Below are 18336 nucleotides of genomic sequence, written 5' to 3'. Positions count from 1 at the left end.
ATTAATAGGCCACTTGAACACTTGCCTAGCATATTTCTAAATTGTCTCACATAAGTCCCTACTAATAAATTTCACATACACTGACCAAATTAAAGTATGGAACTATCACACAAGCATTTACGCACATCATAAACACAGAATATAACCTTTAATTATTTATAAGACTCAGTTTCGTGGTCTCGAAACCACTTTCCGACTAGGGTTAATTTAGGGCTGTCACAACTTAACCCATATATACATTAGACATTAGAGTCACATATATATGAAATCATGATTTAACTCAACATATTAGCCCACACTCTCTTTTAGCCGATTATCTAAGCCAAGATAAAAGCATCAATATGCTTGCCTCTAACCGAATACATGCAACATCAATCTACCTCATGTGGCCGAATATGCATGTCTATGTTGAGGCCGATTCTATACTTAATACATTCTACAAATATGGTTACTTGTATTGACTAAATACCATTTTGTTTCAAGTTCAAAACTCGGCTAATACCCATATATACACTAGCAATCAAATATTAACATTTGTACTTCACCTTAATAGCTAGCTTCGCAAACCTTAATTTAACATATAATTGTTCATAACACAATTAAAGCATCCTCTCCATTCCATCAATTCAAAACACATACATTAACCTAATATCAATTAACTAAGCACTTTAACAATTTTTTTTCTTTAACTACACACATTCGGCAATGACAAAGACAATTTAACAAACCTTAATTCAACTTATAACAACATATACTCAATATTCAAAGCATTTAACATCAATTCATCATGCTTTTTACATCATGGCCGAATGCTCCTTTTAACCCATTTACCCTCACAAAGCATGAATTTCATCATCCAACTTACAAGCTTACAATCCCATGAATTTTAACCTCATAATATCTATCCAACTCTCACTCATTAGCTTCTATCATCAATCTCCAACAACACTAAATAAAAATATACTTCGTGGGTCTAAGGTAGAACCAAGAAAGGAACTCATAAATATCAAGATGTAAGCAACTACCATTGTTCATCTAGATTTAGCATGAAACAACAACCATCACCCTTATTAATCTCCATAGCCGAAAACCTTACTCATTCCACACTCAAAATTTCAACATGGGTTACAAAAATAACTTGACATCTCACTCCATATCAACTAAAATTTCAAGAACTAGTATAAACTTTCTTACCTTAATATTGACCTAGGATAACCGAATGCTTCACTCCCTTCTTCCTCTTTTCATTTCGGCCAAGAAGAACCGATTTCTTCTTTTCTTTCTTCCTCAAGTCACGGCAATGGGAGGGGGAACATGGATGAGACAACTTTGTTTTCATCACCCCTCCCTTTTCATTACTTTATTACTAACCTTTTATTTTATTCTTTTTCCCATAAAACACTAACACCAAATGTTTATAATAGGCTTTAACTTATAGCATGGCCGGCCACCATCTTGTTCTTTGGTTAATTTGACATGCAAGTACAATTATTTTGCAACATGCATAAATAGGCCACTTTACATTTGCCTAGCACATTTCTAAATTTTCCCACATAAGTCCTATTTAATAAAATTCACTTACAATTAACAAAATTCCAATATGAAATTTTTATACATGCATACATACATATAATAAGCATCAACTATGACGGTTAATTATTTTTTTATGACTCGGTTTAGTGGTCCCGAAACCACTTTCCGACTAGGGTCACTTTAGGGCTGTCACATAGCTAGTTACTATCGAAGGTTTGTAAAAGGATTCTCCATGATAGCGACTCCGATGACGAGATTGCTACAGAAAGACGTTAAGTTTGAATGGACGAAGAAGTGTCAATAAATTTTTGAGAAGTTAAAAACAATGCTAACCGAAGCTCCTATTTTAGTACTACCTGAACTGGGAAAAGAGTTTGTGGTCTACAGTGATGCATCCTTAAATGGATTGGGTTGTGTACTTATGCAAGATGGTAAAGTGATAGCCTATGCTTCATAGCAATTGGAGTCACACAGAAGAACTATCTAACACACGACCTAGATCTTGCCGCCATCGTTTTTGCTTTGAAAATTTAGAGGCATTATTTATATGGTGAGACTTGTCGCATATTCATAAACCACAAGAGTTTGAAGTATTTGATGTCTTAAAAAGAATTAAATCTGAGACAGCGGAGATGGTTAGAATTAATTAAGAACTATGATTTGATCATTGACTATCACCTAGGAAGGGCGAATGTGGTCGCCAATGCGTTGACAGAAAATCCTTGTTTTCTTTGAGAGCCATGGATGCTAATTTGGCATTGCTTGATGATGGTTCAGTCTTGGCAGAGCTAGAGGCTGGGCCGACATTTCTTCAAGAAATCTATGATGCTCAAACTAATGATGAGGACTTATAAGCTAAAAGGACTTAATGTGAGTTGGGCATCAAATTATATTTTTAGATTGGTTCTGATGGATGTTTGATGTTCAGAGATAGGTTTTGTGTACCCAAAGACAATGAGCTTATTCAGAAGATTTTACAAGAAGCACATGACAGTCGTTTGTCAATTCACCCGGGGAGTACCAAGATGTACAATGATTTGAAGAAAATGTACTGGTGGAACGGCATAAAAAGAGATATTTCCAAATTTGTATCAAAATGCCCGGTATGTTAGCAAGTTAAAGATAAACATCAAGTACCTTCAGGGTTGTTACAGCCTGTGATAGTCTTCGAATGGAAGTGGGACAGAGTTACCATGGATTTCGTGACAGGATTGCCTTTGACTCCGAAAAAGAAAGATGCCATATGGGTTGTAGTGGATAAGTTGACAAAGTCGACTCATTTTATTCCGGTAAGGACAGATTACTCTCTTGATAAGTTGGCCAACATATACATTTCTGAGATTGTAAGGTTGCATGGAGTACCACTGTCGATTATTTCAGACAGAGACCCGAGGTTCACTTCGAGATTCTGGAATACATTACGAGAAGCCTTGGGTACGAAGTTGAGCTTTAGTACAGCTTTTCACCCTCAGACTGATGGTTAATCTGAACGGATGATTCAGATTCTCGAGGATATGTTACGATGTTGCATCCTTGAATTTCAGGGTAGCTGGGAAAAATACCTGTCGTTGGTATAATTTGCCTACAACAATAGTTTTCAAACAAGTTTGAAGATGGCACCTTATGAGGCCTTGTATGGCAGGAAATGTCTAACTCCATTGTACTGGACAGAACTTAAGGAAAACCAGACTCATGGAGTTGATCTGATTAAAGAAACTGAAGAGAAAGTTAAAGTGATACGGGATTTTTTAAAAGCGGCATCAAATAGGCAAAAGTCATATGCTGATCTGAAAAGAAAGGAAATTGAGTTCCAAGCTAGAGATAGAGTATTCTTGAAAGTATCTCTATGGAAAAAGGTGTTAAGATTTGGTCGGAAAGGTAAACTGAGCCCGCGATTTATTAGACCATATTAGATCACTAAAAGAGTTGGACTGTTAGCCTATCGTTTGACATTGCCACCCGAACTGGAAAAGATTCATGATGTGTTCCATGTCTCTATGTTAAGGCGATACCGATCAAACCCTTCTCATGTGATTTCGCCAACTGAGATTGAAGTTAGACCAGACATGACCTATGGAGAGGAACTGGTTAAGATATTGGCTCGTGAGGTTAAATAGTTGAGGAATAAATATGTGGCTTTAGTAAAGGTTTTATGGCATCGACATGGTGTGGAAGAGGCAACATGGGAGCCGGAAAAAACCATGAAAAGCCAATATCTGAACCTATTCACTGGTAAGACTTTCGAGGACGAAAGTCCCTAAGGGGAGAGAAATGTAACATCCCAAAATAGGGCCTAGTCGGAATAGTGGTTTCGGGACCACAAATCCGACATCAAAATATTTATTTTATGATTACTATGAGGCCTAGAATATGAGAATATGCATGTGTTAAAGTTTTATGAAGAAATTCTTTGAGTAAGGTGTCCAATTGGAAATTAGGGTCTAAATTAAATAAATTTCAAAACTAGGATTCTAGAAGCAATTTGTATGAAATTGCTTTAGATTATAAATTAGAAGGTCTTGGAGAGAAATTTTCCTAATTTCTAAGTTTTTGGACAAAAATGGGCTTGCATGGATGAAATTTTAAAGAAATGGCTTAAGGGCATTTTGGTCATTTGGCATTTTAATGAAATAAAATTGGAAAAATGAACCAAAATCAGCTCATTCTTCTTCTCCATGCTGTCGAAAATTCAAGGGTATTCATAGCTAGGGTTTTCAAGCTTTTCAAGCTCAATAGTAAGTGCTCCCAAGCCCCGTTTTTAATGTTCTTTGTATTTTTGAAATCCCTGTAGCTTGCTCTATCCATTTCTACCCATATTTCATGATAGGGTTCATGTACCTAAGATAGACTTGTTCGATGATTTGTTTGCCATATTCGATAATTTTTGAATAAGTATCGTTTGCCAAGGATCGATGATTTGTTCGACCAGCTGAGAGGAGCCACAGTGTTCTCTAAGATAGACTTAAGGTATTGTTATTATCAACTGTGAGTTAAAGAACCGGATGTACCTAAGACAACTTTCAGGATGAGGTATGGTCATTACAAATTTCCTGTCATGCCGTTTGGGTTGACGGATGCATCGGTCGTATTTATGGACCTCATGAATAGAATCTTTTGGCCATATTTGGATAAGTTTGTCTTTGTGTTCATTGATGACATCTTGATTTACTCCAAGGATGAGACAGAGCAAGTGAAGCACCTGAGAATTGTGTTGCAGACCTTGCGGGAAAAGCAACTATATGCTAAGTTTAGCAAGGGTGAGTTTTGGCTCCAAAAGGTTGGATTTTTGGGTCATATTGTTTCGGGTGAAGGCATCCGAGTTGATCCAAGTAAGATCTCTACTATCGTCGAATAGAAACTGCCTAAAAATGTAACTGAGGTTAAAAGCTTTTTGGGCTTAGCAGGTTACTATCGAAGGTTTGTAAAAGGATTCTCCATGATAGCGACTCCGATGACGAGATTGCTACAGAAAGACGTTAAGTTTGAATGGATAGAGAAGTGTCAGTAAAGTTTTGAGAAGTTAAAAACATAGCTAACCAAAGCTCCTGTTTTAGTACTACCTGAACCAGGAAAAGAGTTTGTGGTCTACAGTGATGCATCCCTAAATGGATTGGGTTGTGTACTTATGCAAGATGGTAAAGTGATCGCCTATGCTTCACGGCAATTGAAGCCATAGGAGAAGAACTATCTAACACATGACCAAGAGCTTGCCGCCATCGTTTTTGCTTTGAAAATTTGGAGGCATTATTTATATGGTGAGACTTGTCGCATATTCACAGACCACATGAGTTTGAAGTATTTGATGTCTCAAAAGAATTAAATCTGAGACAGCGGAGATGGTTAGAATTAATTAAGGATTATGATTTGATTATTGACTATCACCTAGGAAGGGCGAATGTGGTCGCCAATGCGTTGAGTAGAAAATCCTTGTATACCTTGAGAGCCATGGATGCTCGTTTGGCATTGCTTGATGATGGTTCAGTCTTGGCAGAGCTATAGGCTAGGCCGACATTTCTTCAGGAAATCTATGATGCTCAAACTAATGATGAGGACTTGCAAGCTAAAAGGACTCAATGTGAGTTGCGCATCGAATCAGATTTTCGGATTGGTTCTGATGGATGTTTGATGTTCAGAGATGGGATGAACATGAAATACATGTAAAAAATGAAATGTTGAATGATGAGCTCATCTAAGTTAAATTACATGGTGCTTTGTTATGTAATTAACTCATTGGTTGAGTGCATGTGATAGGGAACCACTTCATACTTGTTGGTTTCCTTATTTATTATGGATGTATGCTAATTACTTTGTAAGTTTACTTTCTGGTTATTCGATCTTACTAGGCATGAAAATGCTTACCCCACTATTTTCCCTGTCTTTCAGAGCTCGAGGACTTGTAAAGTTTGGAAGACGGTTGGAGAGTCAACACACTATCAACTAGTCCAGCTTTGGTATATAGATACTTTATCTTGTTCAATGGCATGCATAGGTATTTTTGGATCATTTTGTCATATGTGTCATTTGGCTAGCAATGTAAAAGCTTGAATGTTATGTCCATTCATTTTGTGTATGGCCTTGATATATGGCCTGTATTTGTGTGGGTTGCTATCCTACTAATTATGAATTTTTTTTTACTTGTTGAAATGATTATATAGTGTATTATGAATGGATATGATAAATGTGACCAATTCATTTGAAATTGGGAGGATCAAAGTTGGCAATGAGTTAAAAGACGAGCCAAATCTGATATTGTGATTAATGAAATTATAATCCTTAATACAAAAAAGGTAACCTAGCTTGTGCAAAACCAATGATATGAGGTTTACATGAAATCGACAATCATGATAGAACTTGACTGCAATTAGGGCATGTTAGATATCAGTAGAAGCTATAGATGAGAGTGGGAAATTAAAGGTGACCATAGGCTTGAAAATTAGCCTAATAAGGTCTATCTGTAGCCTAATAAGGTCCACACAGATAGACACACGGGCGTGTGTCCAGGCCGTGCGTGACACATGAATCGCCCTTGGGCGTTTGGTATGACTGTGTGTCCCCTGTACTTAAAATTTTAAGTTAGTGTTGAACATGGGCTAGACACATGGGCGTGTGTCTTGGTCGTGTGAATCTAACAGAATGCCCAAGTTTTGAACATGGGCAGGCCACATGGGCGTGTGCCATGGCCGTGTTTTAAAGTCAGTGTTGCACACGGACTGAGGGCACTGGCATGTGGTGCCTTAAAGCATGAATTTTTCAAGTTTTTCTTAAGTTCTCGGTTTAGTCCCGAACCGTTTCTAATGTATGTTTTGGTCCTCATGAGCCTGTTTAAGGGACATAATGAATGTGAACGAGAACTTTAAAATTAAAAGAAATTTATGGTCTGGTTATATATGCGTATACATGAGTTAAGTCCGGTAGCACCTCGAACCCTGTCCCGGCGTCGGATACGGGCGAGGGGTGTTACACACACGACTTTGTTCTTGGGAGCACCCATACACCCCAAAAAGGCATCTTACCACTTAAGTGTTACTACCCCTTTATATAGCCCAAGTCTCTCCCATGCTTTGTCGATGTGGGATTCACCTAGGGTGTTACAATTTTTTTTTTCGTTCTTCGACTAGGTGGACTATGTAGAGGCTGAGAGGACTTTGTTGCGGCATGGACTTAACATCACACAAGGGGATTAGATTGAATAAAAAAGGTATATATTCGACCCTATTTTCAACCCGATCTGTTCTTCATACATGTATTCATGGTTGATGATCACGGTAATAATTTTTCTACTGCACCATGGGGCTTACCGATGATCCAACACTTATCTATTTGAACTTAAGCTTTTTCTTACATCAAAGCATATGAATTACGCATAAATAGTTCATCATACACTCAAGATTAAGGCAATCACACCATGAATGTCGCAAGTGAATAAATCCAAAATTGGATTTAGGTTCTATTCTACTTGGGTCCTACCTGATGCAATATCAATCTAGTCAATCATATCTATGTCTCTATCTTCTAGGAGTCATTCGCTCCAATGCTCAAGACAAAGCATCTCCCCAATTAGACTTGATAGACAACATATTAGTCTTTCAACTCTTTGCTAATTTTTGATTAGGCAAAGGGCATGTTTAGGTTAATCTACTACTAAAAGCTAATTTTCAATCACTAGGTATTAGTTAAACATTAGATAACCAATGAGTCAATATTTGCTTCCATTTTGCTTTGCATGCAAAAACATTGAGGACAATACAAAGAGTATTAATGTATTTAATGAATATTATTATTAAACCATTTTGTTCGAAACATACAAGTGTACATAGACGAAAATACTACACTTAGGGCACCAATCCAATAACTTCATTTAATAACTGAAGTCTAATAAGTCTTAACTAAATTAGATCACTTTTAATTTGGGCTAACCTTTTAGTAAATAATTTATTTTTATTATATATGTGATGTTCATATCATCTAACACCTTATTCTTAGGTGCCAAAGAACTCTTATCCAATCTATCAAAACTTATTATTTCTCATCCTTATTTTTTTATCTTTGCTTCAATTATGTACCATGTTGTATAAAGTTTTGTATGCTGATCATTCTTTTGTTATTTAAGGTGTCTTTCAATAATAAGCTTGCCATCTAAACAACTTGATCTCAATCCTATTTCGCTGCCTTATATCAATTGTGGGTGCTAAGTTTTGTGCTTGGTGATTGGAGCAACAACACAATGCTAATGTTGGTTGAAGGCATGGGGAAATGGTGTTGTGAAGAGTTTGATAGAGGCGTAAGGCAAGACTGCAAGAGAAGGCTTTGGTCAATGATAGAGGGGTTGCTGATGGTCAGCACAAAGGTGGAACAAGGGAAACTAGTGGCTAAAGATGAAGGGAAGAAGAAATTAGTGGTAAAAATAAAATAAAATTTGATTGATGAAAAGTTCTAAGGACTAAGTTGATAGAATTTGTAAATATAAAAAGTTAAATCTGTTAAATTATTTAGAATTAGGATTAAATTGATATAATATATAAGTATTGAGAACTAGTATTATTATACTAATTGAAAAAAAAGGCAATGTCATTATTTGCTTTAAAAATTTAACGGAAAATAACTAAAATAGAATTAAAGGACTACAAAATAAAAAATTTTATAATTAGATTACCAAAATACACTAACAACAGGGTGACTAAGTGTATATTTTACCCACATTGATTTAATTTAATTTACGTAAAGGAAAAAAAAAATTATTGGGAAGGTAGCTATTTGAATTTCCCGCCCAAGTTTCCACGGTTCATTTGGTGTCAGTTGGAAGATCTAGATTTTAGCTCGAAATGGCGAATTTCAAATCAGGCTACGCGGATCCAGTGCTTGAAAATCCATGTTCCAAGGTGACGAAGAGTTCAGGTAGAAAGAAACTCTCTGTACTTCTGTTTCTGTTTGTTTCTCGAGAAAGCAAAGGACGATTCGTTTTTTGTTTTCCTGAACAACATCCGGTATATAATCAATTATGTGTTGCTGCTATATTGGTTTTGAGGAATAATATTTCATATAGAATCAGGCAGCTGCTGTTTGTGATTTGAGATGTTTGGTTGTGAGAAATTAGCTGCTTTTTCTTTGCTCAACAAGTGCTTGATCAAACACAATCGTATTTTGTAGGAATTTTCGCTTGTATGTATCAATTAATTTGTTTTATAAAAGCAGTTTCTGCTGGGGTTTGCATGATGAACACTATCTGGAGGGACCAACAACACCCATCTTTCATCAATTTCATCTCCTCCTACCTAGCTGCAAATTCTTTCCGCCTTAACTTTGTTCCAATTGCCCCTGTATTTCCTTCGTTTTCCTTTTTTTCTTTTCTTTTCCTCCTTATTACTGTCATCCGATGTACGGATGATTGGTTCCTAACTCAGCTGCTTTTATTATTTGCAGGACTTCATTTTCAATTGTGGAGGATTGTCTGTAGCATTTATTTTTGTAACAAAATGGGATTGCGGCAATGTCGAAACAATATTCAGCAGGTGAAATATTATATTAATAATTGCTCTTATTTGATCCATCTTCTAGTATCATCTTCTGAATCATTTGATCTGACATTTACAGGGCAAAAAAGCTCAATGCTCAGTTTGCTCATCTCTACGTCACTCTTAACCTTCCAACTAGGGACCAAAATGATTCTTTTCTGTGCTCTTACTTCAAGTAATTCTTATACCAACCAAACTACTTCTATGGTTTTTGCGTTTTGACTGTATAATAATTCTCAAATAACTAATTCATAGATTTTATGATTTTGGTGGAAAGGTATGAAATGCAGCTTGGTAGACCTACATTTGTGCCAGTTCAAGACATTGAGATGGGTTTCGAAAAGATTGTGAAGATAGCTCACTCTTGTGGAGGTAAGAAGATCCTATCTACGTATGAACACTTTAACCCAATGCAATGATTAAAAAACTGGATCTATGTGTCGAGCCGCTTGTACCAAAAGCAGCAGATTAGTTGCAAAAACTGGCTATTAATCCAACTAGTATAAATCAAATAGAATCGGTAAAAAAAACATACCATTAACTCACTGCAGTTTTTTATAACTATCAATTATATCTAATATATATTTAACATTAAACTTAGTGTTTAAATATAAAAAAAATGTATATTAATTGGTTCTACCTTCATGGAATTTTAAGCTTTATAGTAACTGATAAACTGCTATGTTACTACAGTTAGCAAACAGCAAGAGGTTAAAACAAAATTGAAAGCTGAGGTTCGTTGGAAGATCATAACTTGTCTTCATTCTTCATATTAAGATCTATTATGTGGAAATTTTGTTTCCTTTTCATCTTCTTGCATGTGAAGAGGAACCAATCAGTGCAGCAGTTGGAAAATTTCATTAGAGTGGTAACATCCATACCAGGGATTGATAACCACGATGCAAATGCGGTATTTATGTTGTCCTTGTCGAGCTTGTTCAGTTTACTTTCTTCTTTTAGAGTTGTTATCCTATTCATATATATACCCACAAATATATATGCCCTTGACAAATTGATATAAAATTAGAGCAATTCGCATTCTGCTATTTTTACTTTCCTATGCTGTGATTACCGTTCTAAAATGGTAGCAATATTTTACTAAAATTTTATCCATGGCAAAAGAAAGTTTAAATATTTCATGTTCATGGTTAAATAACTCGATTATCTTTTCAGCTAAATCAAGCAATTGGTTCAATTGAAGGGATTGCTAAAGCATCAAAAGAATACATTTTAGAAACTACAGACCTTTCTGCAGACAATGCTGAGACAATTGTAAGGTTTTTCAGAGATTCAAAGTTTTACCTGTGTCCTAAAATCATTTAAAGAGAAGAAACAATTATCTCTTCAAATCTGCATTTTTTTATATGGTATTCAATATGGTATAAACACCGAGGTATTTTGTTTTGTTTTTTTTTTTTTTTGGGTGTTGGATTCGTCAGATCTTACTAAAAACTCGTATTGATATATGAAATGCAAACATTCTCTTGCTTGTTTGTTTAGGATATTTTTTTATTCAATTTAATGTGATAAAAGTGGGATTTCTAAGGATTGAATTTAAGATTTCATGTCACAAATGATTCCGGTATCTCGATTTCTAAATATGATTTTGTTTACTAGACAAAAAATCCTTAAATTTTAAAAATTCGCGATTATAATTCTTTTTTTTTTAAAAAGTTTTTATGTTTAATATTATATATTTTAATCGCCAGAACCTTATGGATTTAACCATAAGACATGCGTGTTTCTGTTAGCTTGTAATGGATATATGTTTTCTCATCTCTGGAAAGGATTCATTAGTATAATTTTACTAATTTTTTACATGATAAATATTTTAATAATTTAATTATTAAATTTATTAATATATTTTTAATTGTCATGCATATAAATTTTTTAATTGATCTAATATCTTTATCATATCGATTTAAAATATTGTCATGTCTTGACTTTAAAATGTTATATTAAATAAGAATGTGTTAGGAGAAAATTTAGTTGTCACAAATTAATTAATCAAATGATTGGATATATTTGAATATGTACAAGTTATAATGTCAATAAGAATAATTATGATATTATATTGTCATAGCAAATTAATGGTTAATATATCAATATGATCATCTTTTTCAATAAAAGAAATTGGTATGTGATAATATGTGTACGGTTTATATAAATGAAACCCTGAATTTAAAGATTGAACATAAAGCATAATGTGTGAATATTAAATGTGCATGAAAGTGAATTGTGAGGTATGTTACTAAAGTGATGAGTGAAAAATGAATAAAGTAATGATCCATGGCTCTATAAGCTCTTGATGTGTGACCTCAATTAATGAGTATCAACAAGTAATTCAAAATGAATTATGTGAATTGAGTAAATGTAGAAGAATGCATATGAATGTTCCTTTGAACGATTCTAGTATAATATCACATGTTTAATTATCTTGTAAGTTAATTGTTCTAATAAATTTAGTGAAATAGTTAGTATATAACTGACATGCCAATCGAAATAGTTGTGTACTTGGAGTTTTGTACCTAAAGTTTTATATTTGAAGATTTGTGCCCTCGGGCTTTGCACATATTACATGGATTTTTTATTAGCCTTTAGACCTTGCATTTACATGTAGATTTTCATGCCTTTAGGTTTAGCACTTCGATACTCTCTGGTTGTGATGGATGGATGAATTTATGTGCAATTTGACAGTGGGATAGATGCACTTGTGTGCAATTTGCTTGGATTGTAAGGATGTGATATGGTACTTAGCACTTATCTACTTCTTAGTTGTGTGGGATGGGTCTTGAGTATTTGAATCATGCTTTACTAGAGTTTACTAAGGTTGAAATGAATTTAAAATCCTAATAATGAAATTCGCACTTAAATATGAATTGTTATACAGGCCAAAATGGCATTAATCAAGATTTAAAAACTTGTAAGTTAAAAGAAAGTGGATTAATGAATATGGGATAAAAGAATGTAATAAAGTATTAATATTCAACTATAAACCATACAACTTTAACTATAATCATATGATTTAATTGAAGAGCAAAATTTATAAATCCCTATGCTCTTAGTAAAGAAGGGGTGATACGGAGTACGATTTTACATAAGGAACTAAGGATCATAAGTTGTGCTTTTATGAAAGTATATTGAGAGGCTTCGAATTAAGGGAGTAAACTTTGAATCTAATTTCATTTGAACCATAAATAGAAAAATTGAATAAGAATTTCTTTATTATGATGGGTTAATAAACCATGAAATGAGTAAGTTGAGCCCTTATAGTTAGGAAATAAGAAATAAATTTGTTCGAGTTACTAAAGGTAGAAATGATTGAATATTATAATGAATTTTGTTTAAAGGGCTCATTATTAATAAGGAAATAAGATAAGTTAGATTACCTTTGACTACTTGCTGTGTTATTTAAGTTCACATTTTAATAGTTTAAAATGTGTAGGTTTGGATTCAAAGATACGTATATAAGGTTTGGGCTTGGGACCTTCGCATCATTAATCACCTGAGGTTGTACCTAATTAATTCAGATGCTTTAGATATTAGAAATTATGATGCACATAAGGGCTTAACTTGAATATGGTATTAGTAAAATTTGATTTGAAATTCAAGTTGTTTTAATGTAATTATTCAAGCTTTATTTTGTTATTTGACTGAAATTGTTTATGCTTTGTTTTTTGAGTTTAAATGAGTTTTGAAATTGAAGTTTTATGTTTTGGAACATATGGGAAGGATATGTACATGTTTATGCATTATTTTAAGTGTTTTTTGGACTAATTTTCAGCTTTAGGGGCCAAGGGTTCAAAACCTTTGCCTTGGGTATCGATACTCAAATTAGTAGAATGCCAAAACTTGTAGTACATGGGCTTAAGTGTCATACCTAGGCCTCTGGATAGAGCTCCTGCTCTGTTTAGGCCGTTTTGAGTCCTCCAAGGCTCGTATATGACCCTCAGACACCTTCTATCACTTGAAAAAAGGTTTCTAAATAGTTTTAAGTTTGATTTTAAAGCCTTCAAAATGTTTGTATATGGTTTTTAATATTTTGTTAAAATTGTGTTTAAAGTTTAAATTATAGTAAAACTTCTACTTATCTTAACCCGTAAAACCTTGTTTTTAAGTTGAGAAGCTTTGATCACTCGTTTTATGAATTATAAATGTCTTTGCAAGTTTCCAAATACTCAAAATGATTTGTATTGTTATGAAACTTAGGAAAAGAAAGACGAATGAATTTCAATATATCTATTGCTTTACAAGTGCTAGGTATTTATACTAGTACCTAGGAACTATACATGGAAACTAACTAGTCAAAATCTTGAGTTATTGCCTAATTTGCATGCTAAAATTCAAATTTAAATTAACATCCCCTCTCAAATTCAAGGTGGTGTTGTGGACCGTAGCTTGAGTTTGGAAACTAAGTCACGAAATCTGATTGGAAGATGCATCTTTGTGAAAATATTTTCAATCTAAGCTGATGAGGAGACAAAATCAAGATGTAGAATACCCTGAGTAACATGCTATCATACAAAATGACAGTCAATCTCTATGTGTTTTGTATGTTCATGAAACACATCATTATGAGCTATTTGAATTGCATTGTGTTTATTACAATGCAAGATAGTAGCAGTAGGAGACGAGAGTCCCAAATCTTCAATTAGCCGGCGTAGCCAAATTAACTCCGAAATGGCATTAGTAAGAGCACGATATTCAGATTCAGTATTAGAGTGAGCAACAACAGTCTATTTCTTACTTCACCAAGAAATGACTAAATCACCTAGAAAGAAACAATAACCGGTGGTTGAGTGTCGGTCTGTAGGATCTTCTGGCCAGTCAGCATTAGAATATCCAACAAGAACCAAGGATGAATGAGTAGAGAAATAAGATCAAAAGAAAGTGTACCCTTGACATATAGAAGAATACGAAGAACTGATGAAATTGAGATTATTTGGGAGATGTCAAGAACTGATTAACCGTATGAACTACACAAGTGATATCAAATCGAGTCACCGTAAGATAGACTAGACTGTCAACAAGATGTTGGTACAAAATAGGGCTAGAAAGAGGAGTGACATCAAATGCTGTAAGTTTGACATTTTGTTCCAAAAGAGTATGAACAGTTTTACTATTAGTAATATTGGCATGAGAAAGTAAATTGGAAGCATATTTTTCCTGAGAAAGATAGTAGCCATCATCGCTAGAGGAAATCTCAAGACCCAAAAAAATAACTAAAAGACCCAAGATCTCTTATCTCAAAATGTTGACTAAGTACTATTCCAGTTTAATAATGCCATTTGTGCCATCCCTATGATAATCATATCATCTACATAGAGAAGGAGGAAGATCATACTCTGATCAGAGTATTGAGTAAATAATGTAAAATCATGAGGACTTGATACAAAATAAAAAGGAGATTCAGTAGAGTTGAATTTGGAAAACCAAGCTCGAGGGGCCTGTTTCAAACCATACAAAGTACGTTGAAGTTTGCACACTTGATTAGGAGAATAAAAATACCCTGGTAGAGGATGCATGTGTTGGATTTGGTACCCTAAGTGTAGTATTTTTTTCAATGCACACTTGTAATTTTTTCGAATAGATTGGTTAATACAAAAAAAAATCATTGATTACATTAATATACTTTGTATGATTGTCCTTATATAGGTTTTGCACGCAAAGAAAATAGAAGCAAATGCTGCTTATTGGTTTTCTAATGTAATGTTTAAACTAATACTAAGCGGTACACGTGGTTGAATCATAATAAGAAAAGACTACTTGTATTAATAGACGAACCTAAACAAGTTCTTAGTCTAATTGAAAATGAGTAAACCGATTGAAAGACTAATATGTTGTCTATTAAGTCCAATTGGGGAGATGTTTTGTCTTGAGCATTGGAATGGATGACTCTCAGAAGATAAAGAAATAGATTTGACTGACTAAACTCACAGTGCATCAGATTGTACCCAAAAAGAATAGATAATGAATTCGTTTATGGATTTATTCACTTGTGACGTTCATAGTGTGGAATAACTAAATCCTGAGTGGATGACGGACTATGTATGCATAACTCGTACACTTTGAAGTAAGTAAAATCTCAAATTCGAATAGATAAAGAACTGAAAGCTAGTGTGTTGGGTGTACGAATTCTGCAGTATGTAGTGTCATTCACAGTAGTGGAATTCATAGCCCGAGACATGGGTAAATTATATTCTCTCATTGGAATTACATGGTTGATGAAAAGTGAACATGGCCATGAGTCATTCGTATTTGTGATGAATGACTTGATTACTATTTGATAGTAATTAACTTTTCATGAAGGAAGATGTAATGGTTACCATAAGATAAAATAGAATCATACTGGGAGAACGGATATTATCCCAAAGAGACTAAAGATATCCTTTGAGGGTAACACACTTATGGCAAGGTCATTGGACGAGCAATGATCGAATTGCTTTTGTAATGGTATGTCATTGGGAAGCACTCAATCACGATACTATAGTGGAATGAATTCATGACTAAATAAGTTTATAATTAATAGGTTAAAAACTAGAACTTAACTATAAATCATTTGAGCCTCAATTGCATATGTCCAATCAGTTTCTATGTTAGCTTGTCGAAACCAGAAATGAATTGCATGATGAATCAAATGAACATAAATGGTCAAATGGAGAAATAGGAAACATTTGGGAATGATTATGGCTATCTCCAAAATGAAAATGAAAATGAAAATGGAGAAATGGAATCATTTGGAAATGAATGTGGTTTTCTCAAAATGAAAATGACTTGAAAATAAATTTATGCTTTTCTAATTGAATGCAGCTCAAAAATGAAAATGAATCATTTGGTTATAGTGAACCGTTGAATGCGAAAATATTAAATATATTTTATTATAGATTCTTTTACAGTAAAGTTATCATGATTTTAACGAAATTAGAATTGGGTTGAGAAAATTATTTAATTGGAAATATATTGAAGTTTATTTTTGGGAAATAGAGAAACAAATATTGGGTTAGATCAAATTATAAGGTATTGTGTAACATTCCAAAAATTGAGGGTTAGTAGAATCGGGTTTGGGAATCGAGAGAGAGTGGTCATGCCCTAATTTTTGAGATTACCTATGCATTTTTAAAAACGTATTGGTTTGTTGGCTAAGTGTTAGTGAAACGTTCTTTGAAACCCATGTTCAAATCCCTTCTCTCTCTCCATTTTTATTATTTTGCTAATTTTACCTTAAACCCTAGTATGTGACATGCCTTATTTTTAAAATAAATATTGCAAAATTATTTCAAGAATGAGGAAAAAGCCTAATGGTTAAAAGAAATATGATAAAGCATGGAGATTAAATGAGGTCCTAAGTTTCAATCATTTCCCTTGCGAAATAACTAATTTTTGCAAAATCCCTTTTTTTTTAATGTGTCTGTCATCCATACCCTTGAACCCTAAGTATAAATACAAATGCTTATTGTATTTTTCAGCCTTTAATTCAATTTTTCCTTACCTAAGCCGTTCACCCTCGTCCTCTCCTCTTTCCTCTTCAATTTTCTTTATTTCTCCCATAGTTGTCGTCGCCTACACCTCCCATTTTACCATCTCTTTCTTTTTTTTTTTTGCATCAAGATTGTGCACCATCTCCTTTATTCTATTGTTTCCATTTATCCTTATATAAATCAGCCCCAAATCTAAAATCTTGAACCCCAAGATCAATCCCGAACATTGCCAAGAAAGTTTCGTTGTTGTTTCTCTCAACTAGCTTGGGTAAGATCTCTTTTCTCTTCAATTTCTTAATTAAACTTGTCAATTAAAAACCAAAATTTCCATATATGTAATTTAGCAGATTTTAAATGATTTCAAATGTATTTTTCCAAATTTTAATGAGATCTCAAACCATTTTAAAATTCAACCCCAATTTTGTCCACCACGAGTGGTGGTGCATGCGCTTATATGCAAGAAAGGGGGTTGTTTTGTTTCTTGGTTCTTTCCCATCTATTTCGAGCATTAATTTGAGTTCTTGAACCCTTATAATCAGCCTTTAATCACATATTAATTAGGGAGAGACATTCTTGATCAATTAGCCAATCGGATCCCACAAATCGTGAAGCATAAGTGCAATTAAGGATAACTAATTTGTTATTTCGACGTAGTTGTTGGGTAAAGGTCATGAATTGATTAAATGAAGGAATTTAATCATTAATTAGATACTTATTTTCCATTATATTATTGAATTAGTATATGATTGGTTTGATCTCATAAGTGGGTATTTGAGGGATGATTTAATGGTAAATTGATTAAATTTATACTGAATTTTTGTTTAGGTTCGTTTAATGAATTATTAAGGAAAATTGGAAGATTCACTAGTGTACTACGAGGAAACGAAAAATAAGGTGTGGGTCCTAAACTCATAAAATTATTTGAAAATGTTAAATATCATGTTATAGGTGATAAATTAGCATTTATTGATTTTGTGAGTGGCTGAACCAAGTATGTTTCGAGTCTTAAAAGATTGACATGTTGGCAAAATTTCTAGTTTGATAGTATGAATGTTTGATTGAGTTTGTAATTGTATATTTGAGTTATGATATATGAGAATGTTTGACTGAATGATATAACGTGTTGAGATATTAAGCTTATGTATGATTTAAACGCATGAGATATTTGTTATATTATGTACTGAAACGGGTGCTATTTATGCACAATGAAAATCCTTAAAGAAAGTGAAATTGAATGATATTGATTGATACCAACACAATGGTAATTTGAAAGACTGGAACATTGTTTCCATTTACTGAAAGTATGTGATTAT

General features: G+C 33.7%; 1 protein-coding gene across 1 annotated transcript; it reads left to right on the top strand.

The window, feature by feature from the left end:
• Positions 1 to 8779: 8779 nt before the first annotated feature.
• LOC107961174 (protein PARTING DANCERS) lies at positions 8780 to 11010 on the top strand. The gene is made up of 8 exons (XM_016897388.2): positions 8780 to 8928; positions 9226 to 9350; positions 9454 to 9542; positions 9625 to 9720; positions 9823 to 9917; positions 10239 to 10279; positions 10372 to 10455; positions 10719 to 11010. The coding sequence occupies exons 1-8, from the start codon at positions 8856 to 8858 to the stop codon at positions 10866 to 10868; spliced, it is 753 nt and encodes a 250-aa protein (XP_016752877.1). The 5' UTR covers positions 8780 to 8855; the 3' UTR covers positions 10869 to 11010.
• Positions 11011 to 18336: the final 7326 nt, after the last annotated feature.

This window comes from Gossypium hirsutum, chromosome A05, assembly GCF_007990345.1.
Source record: "Gossypium hirsutum isolate 1008001.06 chromosome A05, Gossypium_hirsutum_v2.1, whole genome shotgun sequence".
Lineage (NCBI taxonomy): Eukaryota > Viridiplantae > Streptophyta > Magnoliopsida > Malvales > Malvaceae > Gossypium > Gossypium hirsutum.
The sequence above is the reverse complement of the archived record's forward strand: the minus strand, read 5'-3'. Positions and strand labels throughout refer to the sequence as shown.

What these genes read in the sequence shown, in the direction of transcription:
- LOC107961174 (XM_016897388.2), top strand. Translation starts at nt 8,856, where the DNA reads ATGGCGAATTTCAAATCAGGCTACGCGGATCCAGTGCTTGAAAATCCA. An exon ending in CAAGGTGACGAAGAGTTCAG is followed by an intron (nt 8,929 to 9,225) that starts GTAGAAAGAAAC and finishes TTATAAAAGCAG; the next exon opens with TTTCTGCTGGGGTTTGCATG. An exon ending in AAACAAAATTGAAAGCTGAG is followed by an intron (nt 10,280 to 10,371) that starts GTTCGTTGGAAG and finishes TTGCATGTGAAG; the next exon opens with AGGAACCAATCAGTGCAGCA.